The sequence below is a fragment of the Bufo gargarizans genome, chromosome 6 (assembly GCF_014858855.1).
Source record: "Bufo gargarizans isolate SCDJY-AF-19 chromosome 6, ASM1485885v1, whole genome shotgun sequence".
In the NCBI taxonomy this organism is placed as follows: domain Eukaryota; kingdom Metazoa; phylum Chordata; class Amphibia; order Anura; family Bufonidae; genus Bufo; species Bufo gargarizans.
Genome location: NC_058085.1, coordinates 113,845,250 through 113,871,731, shown reverse-complemented (window position 1 = coordinate 113,871,731; position 26,482 = coordinate 113,845,250). Strand labels below are relative to the sequence as shown.

The 26,482-nt window shown below is 49.3% G+C and overlaps 1 protein-coding gene across 2 annotated transcripts in view; it reads right to left on the bottom strand.

Moving 5' to 3' along the window:
* The window catches only part of LOC122940930 (calcium-binding and coiled-coil domain-containing protein 2-like), a 127,729-nt gene that overhangs the window by 94,051 nt on the left and 7,196 nt on the right, over window positions 1-26,482 (bottom strand). For both annotated transcript variants that reach the window (XM_044297864.1, XM_044297863.1), the window contains exon 3: window positions 13,197-13,275. In XM_044297864.1, the coding sequence (XP_044153799.1) occupies window positions 13,197-13,275 (79 nt within the window). The remainder of the gene's footprint in view (window positions 1-13,196; window positions 13,276-26,482) is intronic.

The following is a 26,482-nucleotide window of genomic DNA, read 5'->3' as shown; positions in this document are numbered from 1 at the left end:
TTCACCTCTCTCGCTGTAGCCCAATCATGCATAGCCTCCCTGTAGTCATAGATAACCAAGAACCGGGACTCTCCAGCATCTCCGAACTCCGGTTCTGCGAAGGCCTCAAACAGGCCAGGGCCATCATAACCCTCACCCTCGGGTCTTTCATGCTCAGCCATCCAGGGGGAGTGCCGAATCACATACCACCAGAGTGCCTGGTAGGAGTCGTCTAGCCAAAGCTCCTTCCATACCAGGCTCTTGAGTTCTGTCGCCCACTCATCCTGGGGCTTCTCTCCCAGAAGGGGCATTCGCAGGGCCACTCACATCCGCAACTGCTGCTCCTCACTGGGGATACACTCGTCCCGCCGACGCTGTACATCTTCCAGGGCCTTGTGCCAGACGCCTTTCCAGACTGCATCCCTCCAGTCCGTGTCATCCTCTTCCTCGTAGTGGAAACCTGTTCGAAGAATAGCCGATTCCATCCTGCTGTAGCCAGGGGCGCTGTACGGATACTAGCGTTGCCCTCAATTTTGTAAATCCACGAACAGTGTCTCAGAGCCGCTTCTCCTCTCACTAGGACGTCATCCCACTGCTGCCACCAATGTAACGGATATCCTGGCACCCCGATCGGGTACCTCTGTCGATGGATGCTCCTAGTGCTTTCCGAGGACTCCAAGCACTCCACTTGACACTGTAAGCACTGCAGACCCCATGAACCGCCGAAGCTTGGTTGAGGTCTCACCGTCTCCTACCCACCCTGGACCTACAACAAGGCTCCAGTGGGTAAACCTCTCCTAAATCCAGAGAGCAGGAACAGCTTTTACAAGAGCTAGTAGTTATAGCCAATGAGTATATAGCGCATAGCAATCCCCATACACATGAGACGAGGCTCTATGTTGAATGTAAAAAAGGAACTCTTTATTGAACACACAGCATTGACTTATATACACGACATACTGAGGACATAATATAGCAGCCAATCCTGTACAGTTTAAACACAAAACTAACCCTATTCAACAAACACAATGGCATTGCCTGTGACGCAATTACCAAACACACTGGCATTGTCTTTGAGGCAATCAACAAGATACAATAGGCATTGTCTTTGACGCAATCAACAAAATACAATTACTAACCATAATGGTCTAACTTAAATCACTCACAGACAGAAACCACAATTTTTTTCCCAAAACACAGAAAACACCTCAAAACCCCACATATCCCCATAATATATACATCCACGGATAGCTCTGATCTGGGTGAACAACATATCCAAAAATCACCCAGATCCAAGCAGGGGTTCCTGAATTCCATGGAAGTCACATTTGGCCGGCCGCAAAAACATGGCTTTCCTGCCCAAAACAGTTCCACAGATTTAAGCTGTGCGGCCGATCTGTCTTCTCCTTCAAAGTTAGTATGGGCCATAATCCTGAGGCAAGAGGCTGGCAAACAGGCCCCTCCAAAACCCAGTGGCGAGGTTATTTTCACCACAGACAGAATGACAGTCACCTGATGAACGAGAGTTTTCTCATTCACCAGGTGATTGCCAGCCCCTTTTTACACAGACCAATTATCTGCAACAAGCATTTATATAAACATTTATCTTCAATAATCTGAGATATATAATTCTCAATTTCAGAGCTTCTCCTACTCTGTAACTTGTTGTCTCCAGATCATACACTATGTTCAATGTAGGGTTGTTTCGGGTATCGAATTTTCGATACCCAATCGACACTTTAGCCTGGTATCGACCTTGAAACCAGGATTTGCCTTTTTTCGATACTAGGCTTCACTATTGCATAGTCTAGTATCAGAACAAGGAGCGCGCTGCTCTCCTCAGCAGCACAGGGGAGAAGGAGGCAGTCTCTCCCTTCCCCCTGTGCCGCTGCTACTAATGAGGAGAGAGGGACGGGTGCACTGCGCCACCAATGATATATATATATATTATTTGTGGTCAGGGCAACGGTCCCTGGATGAAGGAGCTAGCGCCGACCTCTGGCTGGTGAATGCCGGAAGCCTGTAACGAGGATAGGCCTAAAAGGGGGCCTATCCTAAAGGAAGAGCTATGAAAAGGGGAAGGGAGGGAGGGGTACCTGGCTGCACGTCCCGTCCATTGTAAACCGAGGAATATATAGCAAAGGGGCGGGGCCTATGCCCCTCCCACAAATTCAGGCTACACGGCAGCCTTATCTACTTGTGGTCAGGGCGACTGTCCCTGGATGAAGGAGCTAGCGCCGACCTCTGGCTAGTGAATGCCGGAAGCCTGTAATGAGGATAGGCCTAAAAGGGGCCAAAAAGGAGACACAATCATACAGACAGATACTTTATTGTACCGTTACAGGGCAAGAGAACAGAAAGCATTACGGATTTCTGATTGGGGATTCGGAACGTACCTAGCAAAACATGACGACCTCCAGCGCCCCATGCACCTGATGACATGAGGAGGTATCTGGTGCCTTGATGCCGCAGAGGCTGCCCCAATACGAAAGGAGTGTCCCGAGATGCCTTTCGGGTCTTGATCTAACCCCGCCACTAATGAGCGTACATGTGACATGAACTGGGGCGTGGACAACGGCCCTCCTTTGAAGGGGAGTAGGGGACTATCTGCTGCTGCTGCCTGCAGGGCCACAGACAACTGACGCAGCACCTTGACCGGGCACCAAGCGTTATGCGAGGGGTAGAAAGAAACCAGGGTTGGAGGCCCTGTCTGAGCGGTCTTGGTAGATGGAATGCTCAGCACAAACAGGTCCTGATGCCAGGTCAAGTGCTGCTTCTGGAGATGACTGCCGTTGCGGACGGAGGTGGTGAATTCCCCTGGACGAATGACCCGTAAAACCCTAGATAAAGGGCGACTTTGATGATTGTGCTAATCAAGGGCCCAAAGGGATCACCATCCAGAGCCAGGGACAATTGCCTAACTAAGGAGCCGGACATGGGTTGCCGGACCACCGGCCTGCTTGCACCGTCTTTCTCAATGCCCCGGAGCGTGGCCTTGATGGCCTGTGAATTAAAGAACGAAATCCGGGCCGGATTGTCAAACGTGAACTGATGTTGCACCCCTGCTAAATACAGGCGGATGGTATTGTGAGCGAGTCCGAGGTTGGCATGGCAATGCGCGATGAAGGCCATAACGAAAGACACGTCATCCACGTCGCCCTGTGGATGACTCTCGGCAAATTTCTTAAACATATTTCAGCCCGTACGATAGTTCCTGACTGTATTTTCAGACAGGCTCTGGTGCAACAGGTCCTTTGCTTTGCTGATCAATGATGTTAGTCCCACACCAGGTTGCTGTACGCCGGAACGTCTGCCCCCATTGCGTCTGCGAGTGGCATGTTCTGAAAGAAGACATCAACGTTAAACCTGGACAGCGCATCAGCAGCCGTATTCTTGGAACCCTGAATGTGGGAGCACTCAATGCAAAAATTGTGTACCATGGACAACCAAACCAGCCTACGCATAAGAGCCATGATCTTAGGGGATTTGGCTCTGCCATTGCGGATGATGTCAACCAAGTCCTGACTATCGGTAATGAATAAGACCCTCGAGTTTGACGAAACGTGGCCCCATACATGGGCTGCTGCCACCACCGGATATATCTCCAACAAGGGAGAAGACCGAAGGGCCTGCCCGTCCAGCACAATCTGGGACGGCCAGGCCCTGGCCAGCCAGTGGTTGCCAAATATGGCTGCAAAGCCCTTGTATGCGGCCGCGTTAGAATAGACCGTGGGCGAGGACGGGTCCCGGAGGGGAATGAACAGCCTGACGCCATTCCATGAGGACATGAACGTGCTCCACATGGACAGGTCTGCCATGGCCTGTTGGTCCAACCGAACGACACTGTCCAGATCCGGGGCCGATGGCAGGAGCAGCAAGAGCCGAGACACAAAGGTGCGCCCCTGGGGCATGACCCTCATGGCGAAGTTCAGCCGGCCCAGCAAGGATTGGAGGCTTGTCTTGGTCAGGAAGCAGGATTTGGCAGCCTCCTGGATGGCTAACCGGATCTGCTGTAACTTCTCCTCGGGGAGTCTTGCTTCCAACTTAACTGAATCCAGAATGACCCCCAGGAAGGTGATCGTTGAAGAAGGACCGACCGTCTTCCCTGTGGCGACAGGGACCTGAAGTGCCGAAAATAACTCCAGCAGGGAGGATAAGCCGGAGGGCTGACGGGAGGGCTGCTCCACCAGCAGGAAATCGTCCAGGTAGGGGATACACATAGGAGCCTGCCCATGTTCGACCAGGATCCAATGCAGGGCCTGGGCCAGCCGGTCAAACAGCCATGGGCTGCTTTTAGAGCCAAATGTTAGACGATTGGCAAAGTAGTACCTGCCTGCCCATTTGATGCCATAATATTGCCACAGTTGCGGGAGGATCGGGAGCAATTTAAAGGCATCGGCAATATCGGTTTTAGACAACCAGGCCCCCCTGCCTGCCTTGAGAACGAACTGAATGGCCTCATCGATAGAGGAGTATGTCATGCTGAACTCTTCTGATGGTATGAGAGAGTTAATACTAGCGATGTGCGAGGAATGAGGCGCCGAGAGATCGTAGATCAGTCTTTTTTTATTTGAGCCTTTCTTAGCCACCACTCCAATCGGGTTGACCCTCCAAACTTCAAAGGGGATAGAGTCAAAAGGGCCGATGATGAAGCCTTTATCCAATTCCAAGGACAATGCCGCTTGCACTGCCTCCGGATCCTGTCTGGCAGAGAGGAGGTTCTCACACTCCCAACTTGAATGTGGCAGGGCCACCAATCCCGTGTGGAACCCTAGTGACAGGCCAGTGATCAAGTGTTGCACGAACTGCCGGTCGTCATGACCTTCCAGGAGCGCCTCCAGGAGAGCCACGTTGACGTCGGTTATTCATGCCTGCTTGGCAGATTTTTGGGGACAGGTGGACCTGGGATGTGCCCGAAAGCAGACCGTGCACGCGTGAAGGGCCCTGCACCCACTGAACATACAGTGACCGAAGTTGAAATTATTGCATATCTGGCTCTTGCCCAGATACACAATAGGCCTGCCAAACTTGTCCACGAGGGCCGGGCCCCTGGGGACACCCGACGTTCCCGGAAGGGCTCTGTCCGGATGGGCAGACACCTCATTGGGGCACCATTCCGTGGCATGGAAAATGGATTGGCATGTGCCACAAGTGGGGGCTCGGAGACCAGCAAAATGCCTGCAGAAAAGCTCCATGTCCAGCACAGCCCAATTAGTCATAAACTGGAACTGTGCTAGGGAGACTGCGGCTTTAGCCGCGAAGGACTGGTGATAATCATAGAACGCCGAGCCCCCATACTTGTGACCCAAATCAGTGACCTGGTACAAATATGCGTCCAGCTCCTCCCTCCTATTGGGCTGCGCCGAGCATATGGCATCTCTGAACAAGCTGAAAGCGAGAACAAATTCCGGTATGGACAGTTTGCGATTCAAACGGGCATCCTTTGACCTCATGACCACTGACACCTCCCCGCAATCAATGGTTTTGTGTTTGCTTGCATCGTGGGATGCTATGAGGATGGATGCCAGGTTAACTTCTTTGCCTGCCAGTATATCCCTCCTAATATTTTCTTCCACAAAATGAGCTGGGACAATGGCTGGCGGAGTAGCAGACATACCTGGGGAACCCGCCAACGGCCATGACACTGCTGTCGCGGGCTCCACTGACTGCGAAGAGGTGGAGGCCCTGGACTCCAGCTCCATGACCCTGTGCTGAATGTCCGCTACTGAGGCAGCCAGACTCCCCATAGTGGCATTCAACTGAGCCAGTGATGACTGGATAGTAGGTGCTGCAAGCTGCTCGCTGGGTGGAGCCGGGCTAGATACCAGCAGCCTATAGAGTTCGGCTTTCCTGGCCGAAGCCGGGTGACTGATGCCCCTTCTGTTCAATTCCGCCACTAGTTTCGGAATAGTCCAGTTCCTCAGGGATCCATGACCAGCCAGACCGGAAACCACGGACCCGGAGATGGACGAGGCATCGTCGATGTCTGAGGCCTGGGACATGTTGATCCCGCTGCAATAACTCTACGCCCTCGAATTTACCTGGTTATGGAATTTGATGAAAATGGTAACGATACCGTACTGGAGGCCCGTACCACCGACCGAGGTGGAGGCCTTGTTTATTGGAAACCGAAGGCACTGAGACCCCAAACGTGCTGCCGTATAAACAAAGAACAAGTATGAAAAACTAAATGTGCTGGGAATATAACCAACCTGGTTAAGTCAGGCCGCACAACCTGCCCCTAAGGGTAAAAGAAAAACATGGCCCAAACGTTTAGGTGACAATGATGAGGACAGAAGAGCCAACAAAAACCAGGATGACGTGCCCCCCCGGGCGTGCTGCTAGGTCATGCATGCTGCTATGGGCGGATGTGTGCCCAGATTGGTGAAAAAGACCCCTTGGACGTACTTAGACAGGACACCATTCCTCCAGAGCAGCTGACGCGACATTGCCTGAACGCTTCAGACAGACGTGCAACAAGAGATGAGTGAGACAACCTGGATGTACCAGGTAGGACCACGTGCCACCGGGGTGGCGGACATAACATTGCCTGAACGTTTCAAGCAGACGTGCAACAGGAGACGAGTATGGCAACCTGGACGTTCCAGGTAGGACCGCCTGTCACTGGAGTGACCAACATAATAATGCTTGAATACTTCAAGCGGATGTACCACATGAGGTAAAAGACACCCTGGAGATCCAAGCAAGACACTGTGCCACGGAGTGGCAAACGTAACATTGCCTGACCGCTTCAAGCAGACGCACCACAATAAACAAAATGACAACCTGGGGTTCCAGGCAGGACTACATGCCACCGGCGTGGCGGACGCAACAATGCCTGAACGCTTCAAGCAGACGTACCACAATAGACAAGTGACAACCTGGACGTTCCAGGCAGAATCATGCGTCACCGGGGTGGCCGACAGAATAGTGCCTGAACGTTTCAAGCAGACGAGCAACGAGAGAGAGAGAGAGAGAGAGAGAGAGAGAGAAACGGGTATGACAACCTGAACGTGCCAAGAGGGACCACATGCCACTGGTGCGGCGGACATCACATATGGGACGTGTGAACGTGCCTGCGGCCAAACCCCCATGACACATACCATACCCGTATAGAAATCAGGACGTACCACCTACTGCAAGTAAGGAATCCTTGGCATGGAGTGAAGCGTCAGATAACAGACACCACTCTAGAGCAGGTAAAGTAGAAAAAAATAGAAGCTTGGGGTCTTCATATCTGACACAATCACAGACAGGCTCAGTGAGGCCGCTGGTTAAAAGTACAGTAGAAGCAGATCTATGTGGTATAGTTGGACAGTGGAACCGTAGTGGCGAATGTACACTTTTTTTTTTTTGGCACATAACTAATAATATGCCACCAAAAATGGCCGTGCGATGCACCAGGATGCCGCCACCCTGGCCAGGAACCTAATGTGCGCCGTGAAAGGAGCCTGTACATATGCCCTGCCGTATGAAGCAGGGTGATGACCTGTCATGCGGGGACACCTGCCGTGCTGCTGAGAGAAAAAACAGAATGGAGCACGGCCAAGCGAGAGTTAAATAGGACAATGATGCAACCGGACCCCCCTGATCGCGCCTTATAGGAGATCATACCGTGAATGTGGTAGCTCAATGCGTATAACCATGAATGACAGCGGCTCCCCCGGCTGCAGGAGGGGCCCACTGGTACGGCGCGTGTGTTGCCGGGGCCGCCGCGCGTGCCTAGCAACAGGCACTCGCGGCCGCCCCCTGAACATGCGCCTGCACGAGACTGGCCAGCGCCGCCCGACATGGATGTGAGCCGGCCAAGGCACTCCCCCCAACGGACATCGGCTTCCACCGCACCGGGGTAGGTACAACACGAGCCGCGCGCCCGCCTCTGCCTGGCAACGGCTTCCTAACTTACCTGAGACCGCACAAGCCGCTGGACGCCGACCTGTCCTAATACTCACCCAAATCCTGGCTTAAAGGTGCGGGACATGCAGGAACCAGACGTAACCGGAAGTACCTGGCTGCACGTCCCGTCCCTTGTAAACCGAGGAATATATAGCAACGGGGCGGGGCCTATGCCCCTCCCACAAATTCAGGCTGCACGGCAGCCTTATCTACCTATCATCAGAGCATTTGCAAGCCTGTGTTTGTTTTGAGACGGTGACGTACCTGGCTTCACATCACTATGCTAGGCAGAGACTTCCACCTAGTGTAGTGTACGGGAGAGTAATACCCCGTCACCACAGAAGGGTCACTTGGGTACTGTCGTTCCCCCTGTATTTATGGGGAGGTTGGTATAAAATATCTTGTTAATGTAATGCTATGTACTTCCCTGTTACTGTGAAATGTGCATGTGCAGGCCGGCTAGGGTGTCATTCCATCTGAGTCACTAGAGGGAGCTAGGGAACCCTAGTTTATATAAGGCCCAGTCAGGAAGTAGAAAGCAGGCAGACAGTGGGAAAAGGAGTCAGAGATGATCCTGTGTCTGAGTCAAGGCCAGGCTATGGGCCTGTGAGAGTAGTGCAGGCCTGAAGCCTGCCGACTAGGAGAGGGTAGTAAGCCCTGTAACCGGGTTCCGGATCCAAGGAAAAGGTTCCCCTCCTGAGTCATCATCCGTATTAGCTGAAACATCATAAGCAACCAGCCGGGACACAGAATACCACAGAGGCCAATCTGATAAAGCAAGAGGTACTCAAGATAACAGAGGAGGTACTAGATAAGGACAGCTTCAAGGATGCGCCAGATATAGGGCATTAGACCTTGGAGAATAAGTCACATGTTTCAGGACCAGTCAGGAATAGTGTGCAAGCCGCCTGTACTGCATCTCCTGTAATTAACACTCTGTAAAGAACATTGCTAAAACCGGCCAGTCTGTGCTTCTAAGAACCAACTGTATTCAAATAGAAACCAACTGTCTTCCATGGAACTGCGCTTCCAACTGCGTCCATGTATGATTATCACTGACATTCAGTAAAGTTCCAGTTTTGGTTGGCTATCCCGTGGTTGCTTCATTCTTCTACATTACTATACACGGCGTGTCACCGTTTAATTGACACTGGCGTCACGAACATTAAATACCTGCCTGTTCCAGTATTTGCCCCGATTGAAGACGACAGTGGATCCCAGGTTAGTGGGTTAATCTGCACTACAAAGCCCAGCATACACTACTGACCCCCTGGGACACTGCACTAGCAGTGAACCTGGTGACATCACCAGCACGAATGGGTAGTCTATAGCATTGCGCTAGGCTGTTTTGGAGGAAGGAAGTCTCCGACTAGCATAGTGATGTGAAGCTCAGTGCATCACCAGCTCAAAACACACACAGGCTAGCACAGTGCAATGCAGCATGACAAAGGGGAGCATCGAAGCAAGGAAATGCTCCAGGAGCGCTGCGGCCTTCTCATTGTTTGCCGCAGGCCCATAACTAGTATCACTGGCCTCAGCGCGGCTATGTCACGTTCACTGGAATTGAGCTTAGCCGCGCCCAGGCCAGCGATACTAGTTGTGAGGTCAATGGGCCTGGAGCACTGCTGCCTTCTCAGAAATATGATTTATCCAGAGAATAGATCATCGGTAAAAAATAAATAAAATAAAAAAGAACTCCAAAAGCTCTTTAAATACTATGTGTGAACCCAGCTTAAGGGTAAATGCACATGCAACGTCCCACTAAAGGGCCACGCCTGGGGTGTCCCTTGCCCCTTGGGAGGTTTCTACAAAATATGTCCCTCTTATAGAGCAAGTAAACGTGACGCCAGCTGCGGTTAAGAAGCGGAAGCACAAGGCTCCCTTTGTAGATAGTAATGTTGGTACCCAGAGGTAGGATTGCCCAAGTGGTTCAGGGTGGCCTACAGTCTCTACAGATGTTACGTACACATGTCACAGTGTTCCAACCTGGACATCCGTTGATCCCAGATGTGATGTGGTCCAAAGCAGTGCAAAAGGATTAGGTGAACTTGGATGATGGACGAGAAAAATGGAGTCCAGACTTTGAAGTAACTGAACAGTTGCTTTTACTTGGCATAAATTGGTAATCCAAACAGCATCTATGTCATTAGCAGGTATTGGCTTAACTTTGGCAGGCAAATGCTTCTCTGCAGCTATCTCAGCTCTGCTAAGCGGTAGCTGAATGAATAGGAAACTCTTCCTCTTCTGCTGGAACTTAAGTTAGCTGTAGTTTGTAGTCTGTCTTATAATCCTAGGAACTTATTTTCCTGGCTTTCGAGTACCCCAAGCTTCGGCTCAGCTTGGAAGGACGCAATGCAAGCCCAGGAGGGGACAAGCAACCATGTAGACTTCAGAGGCAAGGCATCTGGGCCTAGCAGAGCAGGCAGCACCCTGTTAGCCAGCACACAACCTCTCCCTAAGGAGGGTACACTAGAACTTCTGCAGGCTCGTCCAGAAGGGACGAGAGCCTGCTGCTTCCCCTTACACGGGCTAAAATAGACTGATTTACTCACTAACTAAACTCCTCCCTCTAGCTATAGATGGCTGGAAGGAACTAAACGGTTCCTCCCCAGGGAAGCTAATACTGCCAATGTTGCTGCCATCTGCTGGTGGACCAGGTTACTACACGTTATTAGGCGATGACATGAAATACATTAGATATTATGTATTAGCACATGGAAATGGTAGCATGGTGTCAAAAGTAGTAATGGCCCTCCGGGTCATTACACACACATTCTGGATTTATGTGTGGACAATCCGCACTGAAATCCGCAGGGAAATCCATGCAGTCAATCCGCATCAATTGGTGTGGATTTATGTGTGGATTTTACTCTCCCCGTTGAAGTGAGTGGAGAAATTCCAGTCAGGAAAAATAAAATAAATTCACATGCTGCAGATTTTAAAAGCCGCACCGCAGGTCAATGTCTGCATGGAAAAAAATCCTCATTATCTGCATAGGAATTTCAAATTCTCATAGAATACAATGTACATGACCTACGGTGCAGATTTTCCGCATGCAAATCGGCACAGAAAATCCTCACGCAAACCCGATACTGTGCATTTACCCTTAGGGTGTTGCTACACATCACATCAGGGCTGCTTCTCAACTACAACAAAAATCAAAAAACCGTAAGGGATATTTACTGCCATAACATTTTAACTTTGTTCTGCGTGTCAATTCACTTTTGTACAGAACACAAGTATATACATTACAAACAAGTGTGAATAAACAACTTAAATTTTTTCCATTTTTGTAGGATAAGTTGATGATTTCATCTGTACCATTTTGGGGTATATTTTTGTTTTGGGGAGATGGGATGAACAAAAAAAGACAACATTTTGGAATTGCAGTGTATTGTTGTTACTTTGTAACTTCTAATGTCTTTCACTGCACCGTGAGCTTCAGTATCTGCTGCAGGCACAGTATAGGAAGAAGGCTTGCTGGCAGTGCGAGACTTTAGAAGTCAGGCCCAGACTCCATCAGGTTTAGGCTACTTTCACACCTGCGTTCGGTGCAGATCCATCTTGTATCTGCACAGACGGATCCGCACCCATAATGCAAACGTGTGTATCCGTTTAGAACGAATCCGTTTGCATTATTCTTTCAAAAATTAAAGTCTAAGTCAAAACTTAATTGCACCATATTGTGTCAGTTTGGCTCCGTATCAGCAAGCAGCGTTTTGGTGTCCGCCTCCAGAGCGGAATAGAGGCGCAACGGAGCCAAACTGATGCATTCTGAAAGGATCCTTATCCATTCAGAAAGCATTGGGGCTGAACTGATCCATTTTGGGCCCAGAAATGCCAGTGTGAAAGTAGCCTTAGTCTACTTTCGAACTCACGTTTTGGTTTTCTGTTTGTGAGATCCGTTCAGGGCTCTCACAAGCGGTCCAAAACTGATCAGTTTGCATTCTAATGCATTCTGAATGGAAAATGATCCGCTCAGAATGCATCAGTTCTGTCTCCATTCCGCTTTGGAGACGGACACCAAAATGCTTTTGGTGTCCGTCTGATGAAACTGAGTCAAACGGATCCGTTCTGGCACACAATGTAAGTCAATAGGGACGGATCCGTTTTTCACTGACACAATCTGGTACAAAAAAAAACAAAAATAAACACACACACACACACACACACACACACACACCACATTTATTAGATAAAAGCAATCCCATAAAAAAAAATTAAAACATTTTTTCCCACTGAAAATACGCTTTGAGAAATAAAAAAATAAAATTATAAAAAAAAACTCCCCCATATATTCGGTATTGCCGTGTCCACAAGGACATAATATCACATACATAAATATCACATAAATTATCCCCTACCATTAAAAATAAATAAAAAGACAGAATTGCTAATTTATTCTTAGTTGCCACTGAAAATACGTAACAATTGATAAAAAAGCGCCATATCCTCCAAAATGATACCAATGAAAAATACAAGTCGTCCCGCAAAAATAAAGCCCTCACGCAACTCCATAGAAAGGGAAAAAAAAAAAAAAAAAAAAATATAAAAATGGTATAGGTCTTGGGAAGCGAAAATTTTTTTTTGTTTTATTGCAAAAAAGTTGTAAAACCCCCCAAAAAACTATATATATATATATATATATATATATATATATATATATATATATATATATATATATATATATACACACACACACACACATATATATTTGGTATCACTGTAATCGTACTGACCCAGAGAATAAAGATATAATGTTATTTATACAAAAAATTTAACGCTGTAAAATTAAAAACGTAAAAACGCAGTGGCAGTATTGCTGTTTTTCCCCCCATCTCCCTCCCAGAAAGAATTAATAAAAGTTAACCAGAAAGTTATGTGTACCCCAAAATAGCGCCATTAAAAACTACAGCTTGTCTCACAAAAAACAAGCCCTTATAAAGCTATATAGACAGAAAAAGTTTAAAGTTATAGCTCTTGGAACGCGACAATGGAAAAAGTAAGAAAACGCTTGGTCAGTAAGGCCCAAAACAGGCTGGTCAGTAAGGGGTTAATATATAATGTAAAACAGCTGAGAATTCTGTTTTTGGGTGGTATATTGAAACTTAATCAGCGTTTGAAAAGTTTTATGAAATGTAAAAAGAGGGCGCGCAACCATTGATTAGGAAAAGTAAAGATTTCTAACACAGACATGGTATTACCTTGGTGTAGACTACCAATGTGCACAACAGAGTAAAGAGTTATTGTTATGCCCTTGAGAATTTTGTCATGGTTGACAGACCAGCTATAGACACAGTAAGTATATAGACTATGCTGACCTTTGAAGAGAACAGTGTCGTCCACGCTGGTCCGTGCCGAGATCCAGCTGCAAAATTCTCTAGTCGTTTTCCATCCAACCTTCAAAGTAAACAAACCAGATTAGAATCTTACATAAGGACTTCTCACTAAACTAACATTAAAACTGGCATGTTTATTACTTTCTATCTAAGGGTGCCCTCACACATTCAGGATTTTTGATGCAGTTTTTAAAGCCAAAATCGGGTGTGGATCATAACAGATGAGAATGTATTAAGGGCATACAACTTCTCCACTTTTTTTAATCCACTCCTGGTTTTGGCTTCAGAAACTCTATTATAAAAATCTGAACGCGTCAGCAACCTAATAGTGTTTAATCCAAGAAGAGCTTTAACTATTTGAGGGCACAGGTTAAGTATAGTCATTATAAGCAGCAGACAGTTGCTGCATTAGGACCGGCATATTCATCCTGCTGATCACACAGGCACAGCAAGGGTGCCTGCGTGGTAAGATGTGGGACAGCGGATGTACTATTCAGCTGTGTCTCTGCTGTAATGGCAGAGATCAGAGGAAACTCATCATTTAAACCTTTAGTCAATAAGCGGTTCCTCTGTCAGTCCCTTGGCTCTCCCCGCTATGTGATTGGTATGGCAGCCAGATGCCCAACATTGGCCTTCTAATCTGCTACCTATGAGCTCTGCACAATCCACTATAAAAGCCACATGTAACACATGCAGATTTTAGAGTGGATTCTCTGCTTTATGGCCACGTGGACTTACCCTTGCAATATGGTTCCTACATTTTAGCAGTTAGTGCATATTATTTTTCAATTTTTTTTTCCACACCAGCCATATGTTAAATGGGTATTCTGGTTATTTCAAGTCATCCCCTATCCACAGGCTTAGGGATAACTATAACATTGGCAAGGTTCTTACCAGCCTCCAACAATCACAATAATATGGTCCTCACATCCCCTCAAAATGAAAACGGCGGCAGGCTGAGCATGTACAACGCTGCTCCATTCATCTTCATTATCTCTTGAAATCCCACTGAGATGAATGAAGAGGCAGTGCAGGGTTACCAACCAGAATTTCTTTTTTCTGGACAACTTTTCCCAAAATCACGGACAGCCAACATTTTTTACGGGCAAATTGGAAGACCATAATTAATTGTATGTAATACATGTCTATAGCTCAGTATACTGATAACAACCCATTACCAGCATTTACTGTGAGTTGGAAAATGATAATTACCAATAAAATAATCTAGTCAAGTACCACTAGACAAAAAAAAAAATTAAAATCACGGACACAGGAAAAAAATTCACCTATTTTTACAGAGCGTCCAGAAATTTCTGAACGGTTGGCAACCCTGAGGCAGCGTGCATGCTCAACCTGTCACTCAGTTAAATTCCATTAGTTCCATTTCCTGTGGTAACACACCCACTGGTCTAATAGTCATCTTCTATCCTGTGGATAGTGGTTAACCTGAAACACTCCTTTAATTACTCATCTTAAGGGTCCATTCACACGTCCGTTTTGGTGTTCCGCATCCGTTCCGATTAAAAACGGAACGTTATACAGATCCATTTGTTTTCAATGGAAATAGGAAATAATCGGACAGCACTCATGGTGCTCTCCGATTCTGTGATTCCGTTCCGTTCCGTGGGTTCCGTTATTCGGATCCTGGAAAAAAAAAAATATACCCTGTCCTACTATTTGTCCGATTTTGCGTTCCGTCATCCCATTCTAGTCAATGGATCCGTCGAAAATCTGGAAGACATGCTAAAAGCATCCTCATGTCATCCAGATTTTCGGATCCGCAAAAAACAGGAACGTTTATCTGGAAAGGTAAAAATACTGACGTGTGAATGGACCCTTACACTGGACTCAGTTTACATGTGCACACAAACATGTGCCAGGAGTTGATATCAATAAAACTTCAGTAACCTAAGTCTCTATTTGTCTTGATTGTACAAGTTTCTAGCCTGATCATTACCGATTTCCTGTAGAGATTGTACCAAAAAGTACAATTGCAGTGAGCCCCTGAGGAGATGGTGCAGAGGATGGGAGTGGTAGTGGCCCTGTTGAAATATTGTGTCATGATGTTCTCCCTCAGGACATTGGTCCCAGTGAAAAGGTGATTTAAAGACACAGGCCAGAAGTAAAAGGGAAAAAAAAGGCTCACTTTACAAATTATAGCTTAAAGTAAATCCAGCAGTAATTGGTACAAAGTGCAATTTGTATCCCCAGATGATGAGGTATGATGGCTTGATAAGTGGCCATGAATGGCACCTATGACGTATCTCAACGATGACAACTCTCTCTTAAAGGGAACCTGTCACCTCTCAAAACCATCCCAAGCCGCCAGCAGTACCTGCGTGTAGCCAGCAGTGTGTTTTTGACAATGCCTTTCTTCCTGAAGGCAGATGCAGCAAAAGTACTGAAAACTTTGTTATTTCCCCTGCCCGGTGCGCTTCTCCACACATGATTGAAGTCAAGGAGGCAGCGGCCTCCTTGCTTCAAGTCACGGTAACCACGCCCCCTTCCCTGCCCCTTCGGAGAACGGAAAAGAGAAAGGGTGATGTGAAAGTAGCCTAAGGTTTTTTTACACTGTGTTAGGCCGCTTTCACACAGTCAGTTCCTGGTCAGTGATTTCTATTGAGGATTGTGAGCTAAAACCAGTAGTGAAGCCTACACAAAGATAAGGTATAATATAAAGATTTGTACCTGTTCTGTGTTTTTTGACCCACATCTGGTTTTGGCTCACAATAACTCATACAAATCACTGACCAAATGCTGACTGTGTGAAAGCAACCTTATATAGTGCCCAGACAAAAACTTTGGACATAGGCAGTGTCGTACCTCCAATCGAGGCAGACCATGCAGCTACTATAGGGTCCATGAGGAAAAGGAAACTGTAGTGAACCAAAGACCCCACCCCCTAATTAAACTCATTATTGTCCAGCTCCATTATATTGTCCCTATAATCAGTGAAGAAAGCTAAAGGACCTGGGATGATGTCATCACAGGTCCTGTACTTCTAGTAAAGGAACTTCACAAAGAATGGTGTAAATCCCTGGTTAGATAGGAGCATCTGCAAGGACTTGTGATGACATCTTCAGCATCACAGGTCCTGTACATCTAGTAAAGGAAATGCACAGAGGCTTTGCGGCAAATCACATTTTTCATGATATTCGGATCGAAGTCCACTTCGGATACTTTGTTTCGCTCAACACTAATCACAAACTCAAAAAGAACCAGGAGACCTTGCCTCCGCATGAAAAATAAACTTAGGCTACTTTCACACTTGCGCTTGATCGGATCCGTTCTGAACGGATCCGATCATATTAATGCAGACGGAGGCTCCGTTCAGTACGGATCCGTCTGCATTAATAACTTAGAAAAATTTCTAAGTGCGCAAGATGCCTGAGCGGATCCGTTCAGACTTTCAATGTAAAGTCAATGGGGGACGAATCCGCTTGAAGATTGAGCCATATGGTGTCATCTTCAAGCGGATCCGTTCCCATTGACTTACATTGTAAGTCTGAATGGATCCGCTCGCCTCCGCAGGGCCAGGCGGACAGCTGAACGCTGCAAGCAGTGTTCAGCTGTCCGCCTGGCCGTGCGGAGGCGAGCGGAGCGGAGGCTGAACGCCGCCAGACTGATGCAGTCTGAGCGGATCCGCTCCATTCAGACTGCATCAGGGCTGGACGGAGGCGTTCGGGTCCGCTCGTGAGCCCCTTCAAACGGAGCTCACGAGCGGACCGACGAACGCTAGTGTGAAAGTAGCCTAAACTATACTGTGTATGCTGCTGAGTACATAGTAACCCAGAAAGAACAGTGTACCCCCAGAATGTCAGCTTGCAGAAGAACACCTAAAAGGAGAACATGTGGACCATCTCTAAAAGCATGTACCAGAAAATTATGACCCTACTATAGCAGGAAAATCCAGTTTCATCCAGGAAGAACATCAAAACCAGAAGCAGGAGTATCATTGCACACAAACATCATCTAGCATCAGGCTAGCGAGAACTAAGAAGGTTTAAAATGAACTATGCAAAAAAAAAAAAAAAACAGATTCAGGCCAGATCAAGATTGAATGACGAAACTGGGTTAGAAAATTTGGTGTTCTGCTAAGTTAACAAAATCAATAACAATGTTATGTATTTGATGGTAGGCAGCATGGTTGTTCACTGGTTAGCAATCTTGGCTTGTAGTGTCAGGGTCCAGGGTTTGAACCCGATAAAAGACAACATCTATATAGAGTTTGTACGTTTACCCTGTGTTTGCATAGGTTTCCTCCCACACTCAAAAAATATTGGCGAATTTAGATTGTTATCCCCAATAGAGACACGGAATAATGTGAGTGACATCAATCCCAGGACAATGCTCTGAAATGTAAAAGTGCTATAGAATAATAATCCTATTAGGATCTGGTGCCAGTTCAACAAGCTGGATTCATCTTCATCCCCTGATCCAGCTTCAGCCTCATTCACAGGTGCTTCACATACGTGTTCTCTACGGACAGCACACGTACCCATTCATTTTAATGTGTATTCACACATTCGCGTTTTACCACATTCCGTGGGTCTGTGTTTTTAGCGAAGGAAGCATTCTCTATTTTGTCCGTGTTCCCTGGATCCATCACGCCCAAAATAATCTCATGCCCTCTGCGTTTCACGGATCATTAGTAATAGAGAGTTTGAAATTATTTTTCAGCTGCAGTGTCCGTGAGAAATGGATGACAAACGGACAGAAAAAAGCTGACTCGGATCCTTCACGGAGGCATCACTGACCACCTTTTCACAGATTTGAGCATGAACGTGTGAATGAGGCTTAATGAAAATATATATTTATCTTAAATGTTCTATCTGCAATCTGTAATGTTTAAGAAAGGTATGCGGAGAGCTCCAGGTAGCCGCCCTGCAAATCTGGGCTAAAGATACATCAGCTCTCTCAGCCCACGAAGTAGACACTGCCCTAGTAGAATGGGCCCCAAAACCTGAAGGAGGGGGGAGACTCAGGGAAATATAAGCTCTAGCTATGGCCTTCTTCACCCATCTAGCAATAACCCAGCGGGATACTTTTTTCCACTTATTTCCTCCTAAAAACTGGACCAGGAGGTTCTCGTCCTTTCTCCAAGGAGCCGTAACATCTAAGTAGACTAACAAGCATCTCTTAACGTCCAGGCAATGAAACTTTTCTTCCAAGCTATTGGAGGGGTTAGGAAAAAAAAAGGAAGGCAACACAATGTCTTGGCTCCTATGAAAATCGGAGACAACCTTGGGAAGGAAAGAAGGCAGGGGCCTGATAACTATTTGGTTATCCTGGATGATAGTATAGGGCTGATATGCCGAGAAGGCCTGGATCTCCGAGATCCTCCTAGCAGAGATCCAGGAGGAAAGCCATTTTAATGGATAAGATGTCAATTGGGACCTCTAATAAGGGCTCAAAGGGTCTATCGGTTAGGGCCGTCAAGACGCTGTTCAGGTCCCAAGGAGGGGAAAGAGGTCTAACAGAAGGACAGATTCTGGCAGCGGCAGAAAGGAAACGCTTGACCCACGGGTGGATTGCTAATTGGAAGTCAAAAAAGTAGCTCATGGCAGACACCTGGACTTTTAAGGTGGAGGCCTTGAGCCCTTTGTCTAACCCCGCTTGTAAAAAGTCTAAAATCTTAGGGATTTCTGGAGGACTAAATGGATCAGGGCTAGAACCTAGAAAGGAAGAAAAGACATTCCAAACCCTATTATACTTCCTAGCTGTTGAAGTTTTTTTTTTTACTACCGAGAAGGGTGGAAACAACTTTGCTAGAAAGCCCTCTCTTCAACCAGATGTCCCTGTCAATCTCCATACTGCCAATTGAAGAATCCCCTGATTGGGATGCCATACGGGCCCCTGGGAGAGTAGATCCTCCCTTGGAGGGATCACCCAGGGAGGGCTTCCGGCTAGACTTAAGAGGGTGGAGTACCAGACTCTCTTGGGCCACTTTGAGGCTACCATGATTATGGTGGCTCCCTCCCTCCACACCTTCTTCAGAACCTGCGGGATTAGGGAAATAGGTGGGAAGGCATAGCCGAGTTCCTGGCTCCAATCCTGAGCCAGACTGTCTACCGCTGTAGGATTCTCTGTGTAATTTAGGGAGAAGAATCTTTGTCTTCCTGTTTTTCCGGGTGGCGAAGAGGTCTACAGATGGGGTCCCAAACTTTGTTACAATCTGGGAAAAGGTCTCCTCGTTCAGACTCCACTCTGCCTGACCGAGTTCTACTCGGCTTAGAAAGTCGGCCACCGTATTCTCTTTCCCTTTCAAATGTATTGCGGATAAGACCAGGTTCCTGTCTTCCGCTATTTTGAAAGTTTCCTGGCAGAGGAAGATTAGGGATGGTATTTTTGTTCCGCCCTGATGATTTATATAGGCCACCGTCGTTGAATTGTCCGAGTAAAAGACCAACTTTCTGTTGGAGACATCTGGAACTGCCACCCTTAGTACTCTTTCTATTGCCTTGAGCTCCTTGTAATTTGACGTGCAGTCCCGGGTTCTTAAATCCCATCTTCCCTGCCAGTATTTTCCCTCTGAATGAGCTCCCCAACCCCACGGACTGGCGTCTGTCATTATCAGCATGGGTTCCATGAAGGACCAAGGCATTCCTACCGAGAGGTTCTTCTCGGACGTCCACCACAGAAGGGAGTACCTTGCTCTGGAGGAGAGATGAAATTTTTCCTCTAGTGTTTGTGGAATACCATTCCAATTCTTTAAGATGTCCGACTGTAACGGTCTTGTGTGGATCTGTGCGGATGGTACGGCTGGAATTGTAGCCGTCAGGTGCCCCAGTACTGCCATCGCCTCTCTGATGGAACATCGGAAGGACCGGAAAAGGAACCACACATGCTCTATTGTTGAGGATACTTTCTTCTGAGGGAGGAATGTCTTCTGAGCCGTGGAATCTAGCTGCATTCCTAAAAAGGTGCAAATTTGAGAAGGGGTTAGACAAGACTTTTCTTGATTCATCTTCCACCCCAGATCCTTCAACAGAGAGCACACCAGGACCAGCTCTGTTTGTAACTGCTCCCTTGTTTGGGCTACGAACAAAAAATCGTCCAGATAGGGTACTACTACTATCCCAGACGATCGAAGGAATGCCAACATCTCCGCCACGACCTTGGTGAAAATTCTCGGGGCTTGAGAGACCCCCAACGGAAGTGCCCTGTATTGCAGGTGTAGAAGTTGGCCCCTTACTTGAACAGCCGTCCTTAAATACTTTTGGGAGGAAGAGTGAATTGGGATGTGATAATAGGCATCCTCTAAGTCTATACTTGCCATCCAGCAACCTTGGTATAACAGGTCTAAAGTCGACTTTATAGTTTCCATCCGGAACTTCTTGTATCTCAGGAATTTGTTTAGCCGTTTTAGGTTCAGAATCATATGAAAAGAACCGTTGGGTTTCTTTATTAAAAAGAGTGGGGAGTAAAACCCCCTGCCCTCCTCCTTCTTTGGGACTTGGCAAACAACTCCTTTGTCCAACAATAACTGAACCTCTCTCTCCAGAACTGTGGACTTTAGAGGATCCTTTGGAGTTGGAGTCTGGGTTAAAAAGACTTGGGGATAAGAGCGGAACTCCAACCTGAATCCCTCCGCTATCCCCCCCAAAACCCACTTGTTCTGGGTGACGTTTGCCCAAGCTGGGAGAAAGGCAGAGAGTCTTCCCCCAACCTGGAGTCTGGCGTCATTGCTTGTCCTTTGGTTTGCTATCCTGGGATTTAAAAAGGAAGCCGCTAGTTTTTCTTGGAAATCTATCCCTTTCCTTTCTATCGTATGGCTTACCCCTTTGTTTTCTAAAGCCCTGCTGGGGTTTACGAAAAAAGGGAGTCTTCTGAGGGACCTTTTTTCTTGTCGGATGCCTTCTCCAAGATGTCATCCAGGGAGGACCCAAACAATCTATCGCCCTCACACGGAAGGGCACAGAGTCTGGCCTTAGACCCCTGGTCACCCTTCCATGATCTAAGTCAAATGGCTCTTCTTGCCGCATTCGTCATAGCTGAGGATTTGGCGGCAAAGCGCATAACATCCGTAGAAGCAATCCGCCGCTTTAGCAAAGGTGGGAAGAGAAGCTAAGATTTCCTCCCTAGGCTTCTTCTCTTTAAGATGTGCCTCTAGCTGTTCAATCCACAATCTTAAGGCGAAGCTCCGCCCCCCCCCGACGTCATCTTCAGGAGACGGCCCCGCGCATGCGCATAAGCGCACGGACGCGCGGGCGCCATCTTGGAACCAGGGAGAGCGAGGAAGAGCATGGGGAGCCGCCTGAACACGGCCACAGCGGCTCCCCGCAGGGCCGGAGAGAGGGCAGGTGCAGGCAGACTTATGGGGAGCGGCTTCCTGCACGGCCACAGAACTACCGCTCCCCAGGGATAGGACTTCCTACGGCATACAGCCACAGACGTTCCCCAGCTCCGGTGTCTTGGAGGTACGTCTTCAGCAGTGACTGTGCTGCTTCTCAGGATCTCCCATCCGGAGGACAGGAAACTTGAACTGGTGTTGGGTGGAGGTGTGTCCTTTTTATCTTCTCAGGTTTCTTCTCCTGATGGGAGGTCCTGAGTCGCACAGGCTGCCATCATGGGTGAGGGGAAAACACGAAAAACAAATCCCAACGTTACGTTTCCCCAGCCAGTATGGATTCTGACTGGTTCGTCAGGGGAAGAGGAGAGAGATACTCCTACAGCAATGTCTCATAATAGAGATCTCCGATATCGTGTCCCTCAATCAAGACCCTCCAGGAGTATGAGATGACCAGTGTGTGAGGAATATGGATTAATATTTACTGTCAGCCATGTCCTCACACCCCCCATTTGCTGACAGGATTTCCCTGCTTCAAAGCCCCCCAGCCCTGATTGTAATTTATGCATCTCTTGGCATGACTCAGGGTACATGCAAAATAAGTTACACCCCCCATGTGCTGACAGATTGCAGAGGTAAGGAACTCCACAGGAGGGCCCTGCTTCAAGGAAAAGTTCACACCTCCATGCACCAGTTTGGAGCCAGCTGAATCTTGCAGGAAACTCCCCCCCAGCAGGGGGTATCTGCTTTTGCCTGGTTCAATGAGATTTCCTAGACATATTGGCACCTACCTCTCATAAGGAATTATGAATCACCTGGCCACCGCAGACGCAAACCGGATACATATTTGTGTCCCGGTGGCCACGAGGTACGGTCCCATGGTCTTTGTTTACTCGTACCCAGTCGGGGTAGGGAGATACCCATATCTCCCCATAGAAGCCACCTACCGGTACCAGGTTTGGGCTCTAATTGTAGCCGGAACCCAGGCAGGTCCATTAGTCCCAGAACCATCTCCCTGTGACCCTCTGGTCTGGAGCTATGACCCCTAAAGGGTTTTGTGGGTCATTCACCGTCAGCCCAGAAGAGGGGGAGTTGACCCCTCCCTGAGGCAGGGAGGGGGTGGGCCAGCTCCAGGTTAAAAGCCTGGTGCCAGCAAGTAGGGGGCGTCTTTTTCTGAAGAGGGGTCACATGCTACACATGTGTTTAGAGGGACCCAGGAAATAGCAGGAGATCACAGCCCCTCGGGTGGCCTCCAGTTCAGGACATCGCCAAGGACCTTTCATCATACTTGGTAACTTACTTTCACACTGCTTAATCCTATTGTAACCATATACCCTGTAATCTGTAACCTCAGACCACTGTATATATATATTGTCTGTGTATAGTGTTATATCTAGTGTGCTCTTATAGCGATTAAATATATAATTTAATCTTGTGCTATCTTGTATCTCGATCACGAATCCCCACGTCCGTGTTTTGGCCTAGTTATAAGCTACCGCGGGTTGGTTTCTGACCCTATATAATCCCGTTAGCGGACCGGGCTTATATCAAACGAGAAACTGGTGGCAGTTACCCGGGCTGAGTGTGGGCTGTTTTCACTGCGGCAGTGAAAAGGCCCTTCCAGCTTGTTGCCTCTCTGTGCCCGCGTGGACAGGAGGTGTATGTGTAAACTATACCAGCCTGACCTTACGTGCTCCTCTGGAGGGCGTAACTTCACGTTTTTGGTAAACCCTGTGATCATACCAGGTCTCGTGAGCTCGACGTGGTTGACGTCAGCGGACACGAGGGGTGGTATTCATCACATATTGGTGGCAGCAAAGTGGGATCGAGATACTAGTGTGTGTGAGTGTGAGACCCATACTCCCAGACACTAAAGACGACCAGCAGTAGCTCTTGCTGCTGGAGTCTTAAGATCAGTTCGACACTAGACTGTCTGAGGGCAGATACAATAAGGTGTGTGTGCATCAGGTTGCAGTGGTGTCAGTGACCACCCGTTGCAATGACGGCCAGTATCACAAGGAGCAAATCGAAGGAGATGGCCGATGCTTTAAATGGGGGCGGAGAGGAGGTGGAAGGCGAGGGGGAGCACAACCAAAGCTCCCCAAGGAGCCAGTCGCCAGAGGTGAGGTCCGCGGCGGGCCTCGCTCCACCTGCCCCTCCCCCCAGCCAAGCTGGCTCAGCTGCTCTCCTACAAGCTGCCATGGACCGTCTCCAGGCTGGAGACCAGGCAGCCTCTGAGCTCCTACTGGCGGCTGCAGAGCGTCGCGAGCAAGCAGAGGCTGCAGAGCGTCGCGAGCGAGCAGAGGCTGCAGAGCGTCGCGAGCGGGCCGAGCGTGAGCACCAGCTACAGATGCTCCAGCTAAAGCTCCAATTCCAGCAGCCATCCCCAGCCCAATGTGAGTCTCCAGAGGTCCGGATTCCCAAACTGCGGGCGGAGGACTTTCCCCTACTGGACAAAGATGGGGACCTGGACACCTTTTTGTTGGCATTTGAGACAGCCTGCCATCAATACCAGCTGCCAGAGGACCAGTGGGTCAGATTCCTCACGCCACGGCTCAGGGGAAAAGCCCTTGAAATCTTCGGGTACCTGCCCAGCGAGACCATCCTGAGCTATGAGGACATCAAACAGGCTCTGGTCAGGCAGTATAACTTAACCCCTGAGTCGTACCGGAAAAGGCTCAGGAATTTGCACCGGGGTTCTACCCAGAGCTGGGCCGATCACATGCGGGCCTTGCTGAGAGCGGTCGACCAATGGACCACAGGATTGGAGCTCTCCACCGTCCAGCAGCTGAAGGAGCTCATCGCCACAGAACAGTTCTTGTGGAACTGCCCAGAGGATCTCCAGCAGTACCTCCGTGACCGGAAGCCAAAGGGGGCCTCCGCAACCGCAGCCCTGGCCGATGAATACACCAACAACAGGACTTCAGAGGCCCGGAAACCTGTCGGCTGGAGAGGGGGTAAGACGCACGCTGCACCTGCTACCCCTGCCCCTAGGCCCAAGTGGGCACCGGCCCCTGCTGCACTTTCCACGTCGGTGGGGGAACCCCGACTTTGTCACCTGTGTAAGCAGCCAGGACACTTCAAAGCCATGTGTCCCCAGCGCCCGAGGGATCCGTCCCAGTCATCAACCCGGAAACCGTCCACGGTGTTGTGTGTGGGTGGGGGTGGTGGGAGGTCCCTTGACAATGTTCAACCGGTCACCGTGGGCCAGGCCGTGGCCATGGGACTTAGAGACACCGGCGCTGAAATGACACTGGTACGGCCTGAACTGGTGACACCCTATGATTTACTGCCCGGGAGATCCCTCACTGTCTCCGGGATTGGAGGAGTGGAACCGGCGCTGCCCGTCGCCAAGGTCTATCTGGACTGGGGTGCCGGTCGAGGAGTAAGGGAGGTGGGGGTATCCGCAAATATCCCTGCCAGTGTTTTGCTGGGGACGGACCTGGGGCGGCTTGTGTCTAAGTATGTGGCCGCTGACGCCCCAGGGTCCGATTCCCCAGAATGTGATGCAATGTCCCCCCCGGATAATACTGTGAATGTACCTATTATGCATGTTGATGGGGATGTGGGGGATGTAATGTGTGCCTCTCCCCTCAGTGGGGAGGGGGTCATTCCTGTCAGCTGGGCTGAAGCCCCAGGATGTAGCCAGCAAGCATGCTGGGACCTGTTGTCCTCCAGTGTGGCGACTGGGGGGACAAGCAGGGGGCAGACAGCTGCAGGGGGGGAGGATGCAAATGAGGTCAGGGCTGTCCCAGGAGAAGTGGGACTGCCAGGTGAAGCCTCAGTGCAGTGTTCCTCCACCACTGGGATGTCAGGGGGCCAGGTTAGTCCGCCTGGACTGGCGACTTGGTCAGGAGTTGAGGGGAAGCAGGCACTACCAGCGGTGGCAGCGGCTGTCACGCGCAGTGGGAGTGCTGGGGCCCTAGGGGCCCCTCAGGGGTCTGATGGCTTTCCCCCTTCCGACCAAGTGTCTGCCAAGTCAGATGGAGGCCCAGAGACAGGTCCCAGGGACCTGACAGAGGACGTGGCAGTCTCATCTATTCTGACCACGTCCAGTCAGGGGTTTCAGGTGGCGTTAGTGGCTGACGCCAGCCTGAACGCTCTCAGGGAGCAAGCGGCGCTGCCTCCCTCGGACTCAGACCTCAAGCAGGTGGTCTGGGACCAAGGAAGGCTGTGCCGGGTCACGGTCCAGCAGGGCTCACCGGAGGAGTGGCCTAGGGACCAGCAGTTAGTAGAACTGGCAGGGGACGTGGCAGTCTCATCCATTCTGACCACGTCCCACCAGGGGTTTCAGGGGGCGTTAGGGGCTAGCGCCAGCTTGAAAGCTCTCACAGAGCATATGGCACGGCCTCCCTTGGATTCAGACCTCCAGAGGGCGGTCTGGGACCAAGGTCGGTTGTGCCAGGAAACGGTCCCACAGGGCTCACCAGGGGCGTGGCCTAGGGACCGACCATTTGTGGTATCCTATCCGTACAGGGCAGAATTTCTGTGGACTGTGCATGAGACTCCGGTAACCAGATACCCAGGGGCCGCTAAGGCAGAGGCTTGGAGTGGAGACCTAGCCACCCCTGGGGCGTCGGTCATCGAGTGTGTCATGCGCTTCCAGGAAAAAGCGCCGGCCTTGTCGCGGTTGGTGCACGACAGTATGGGGCAGGCCCAGACCGTCCAGAAGCAGGGGTACGACCAGTTAGCTTGTGAGAGGACCCATCACGTGGGTCCGCAAGCATGGATACTGGTTTCGGTACCTCAGACTAAGCTTCAGGCGGCCTGGGAGGGACCGTACCTCGCACACCAGCAGCTCAATGCCAGGATGCACCTGGTCACCCTGGACCACGCCCGGGGAAGGCAGAAGGCACGGGAGGCAGGTGCCCTCCCAGAAGGCCACCCCTTCCGGGAAATGTTAGCAAACAAGCATGGAAGGACTGCGTCCACCAAGATGCCCTTGGGCATGGAGTATGCCCCTGCCACTTCTCAGCGG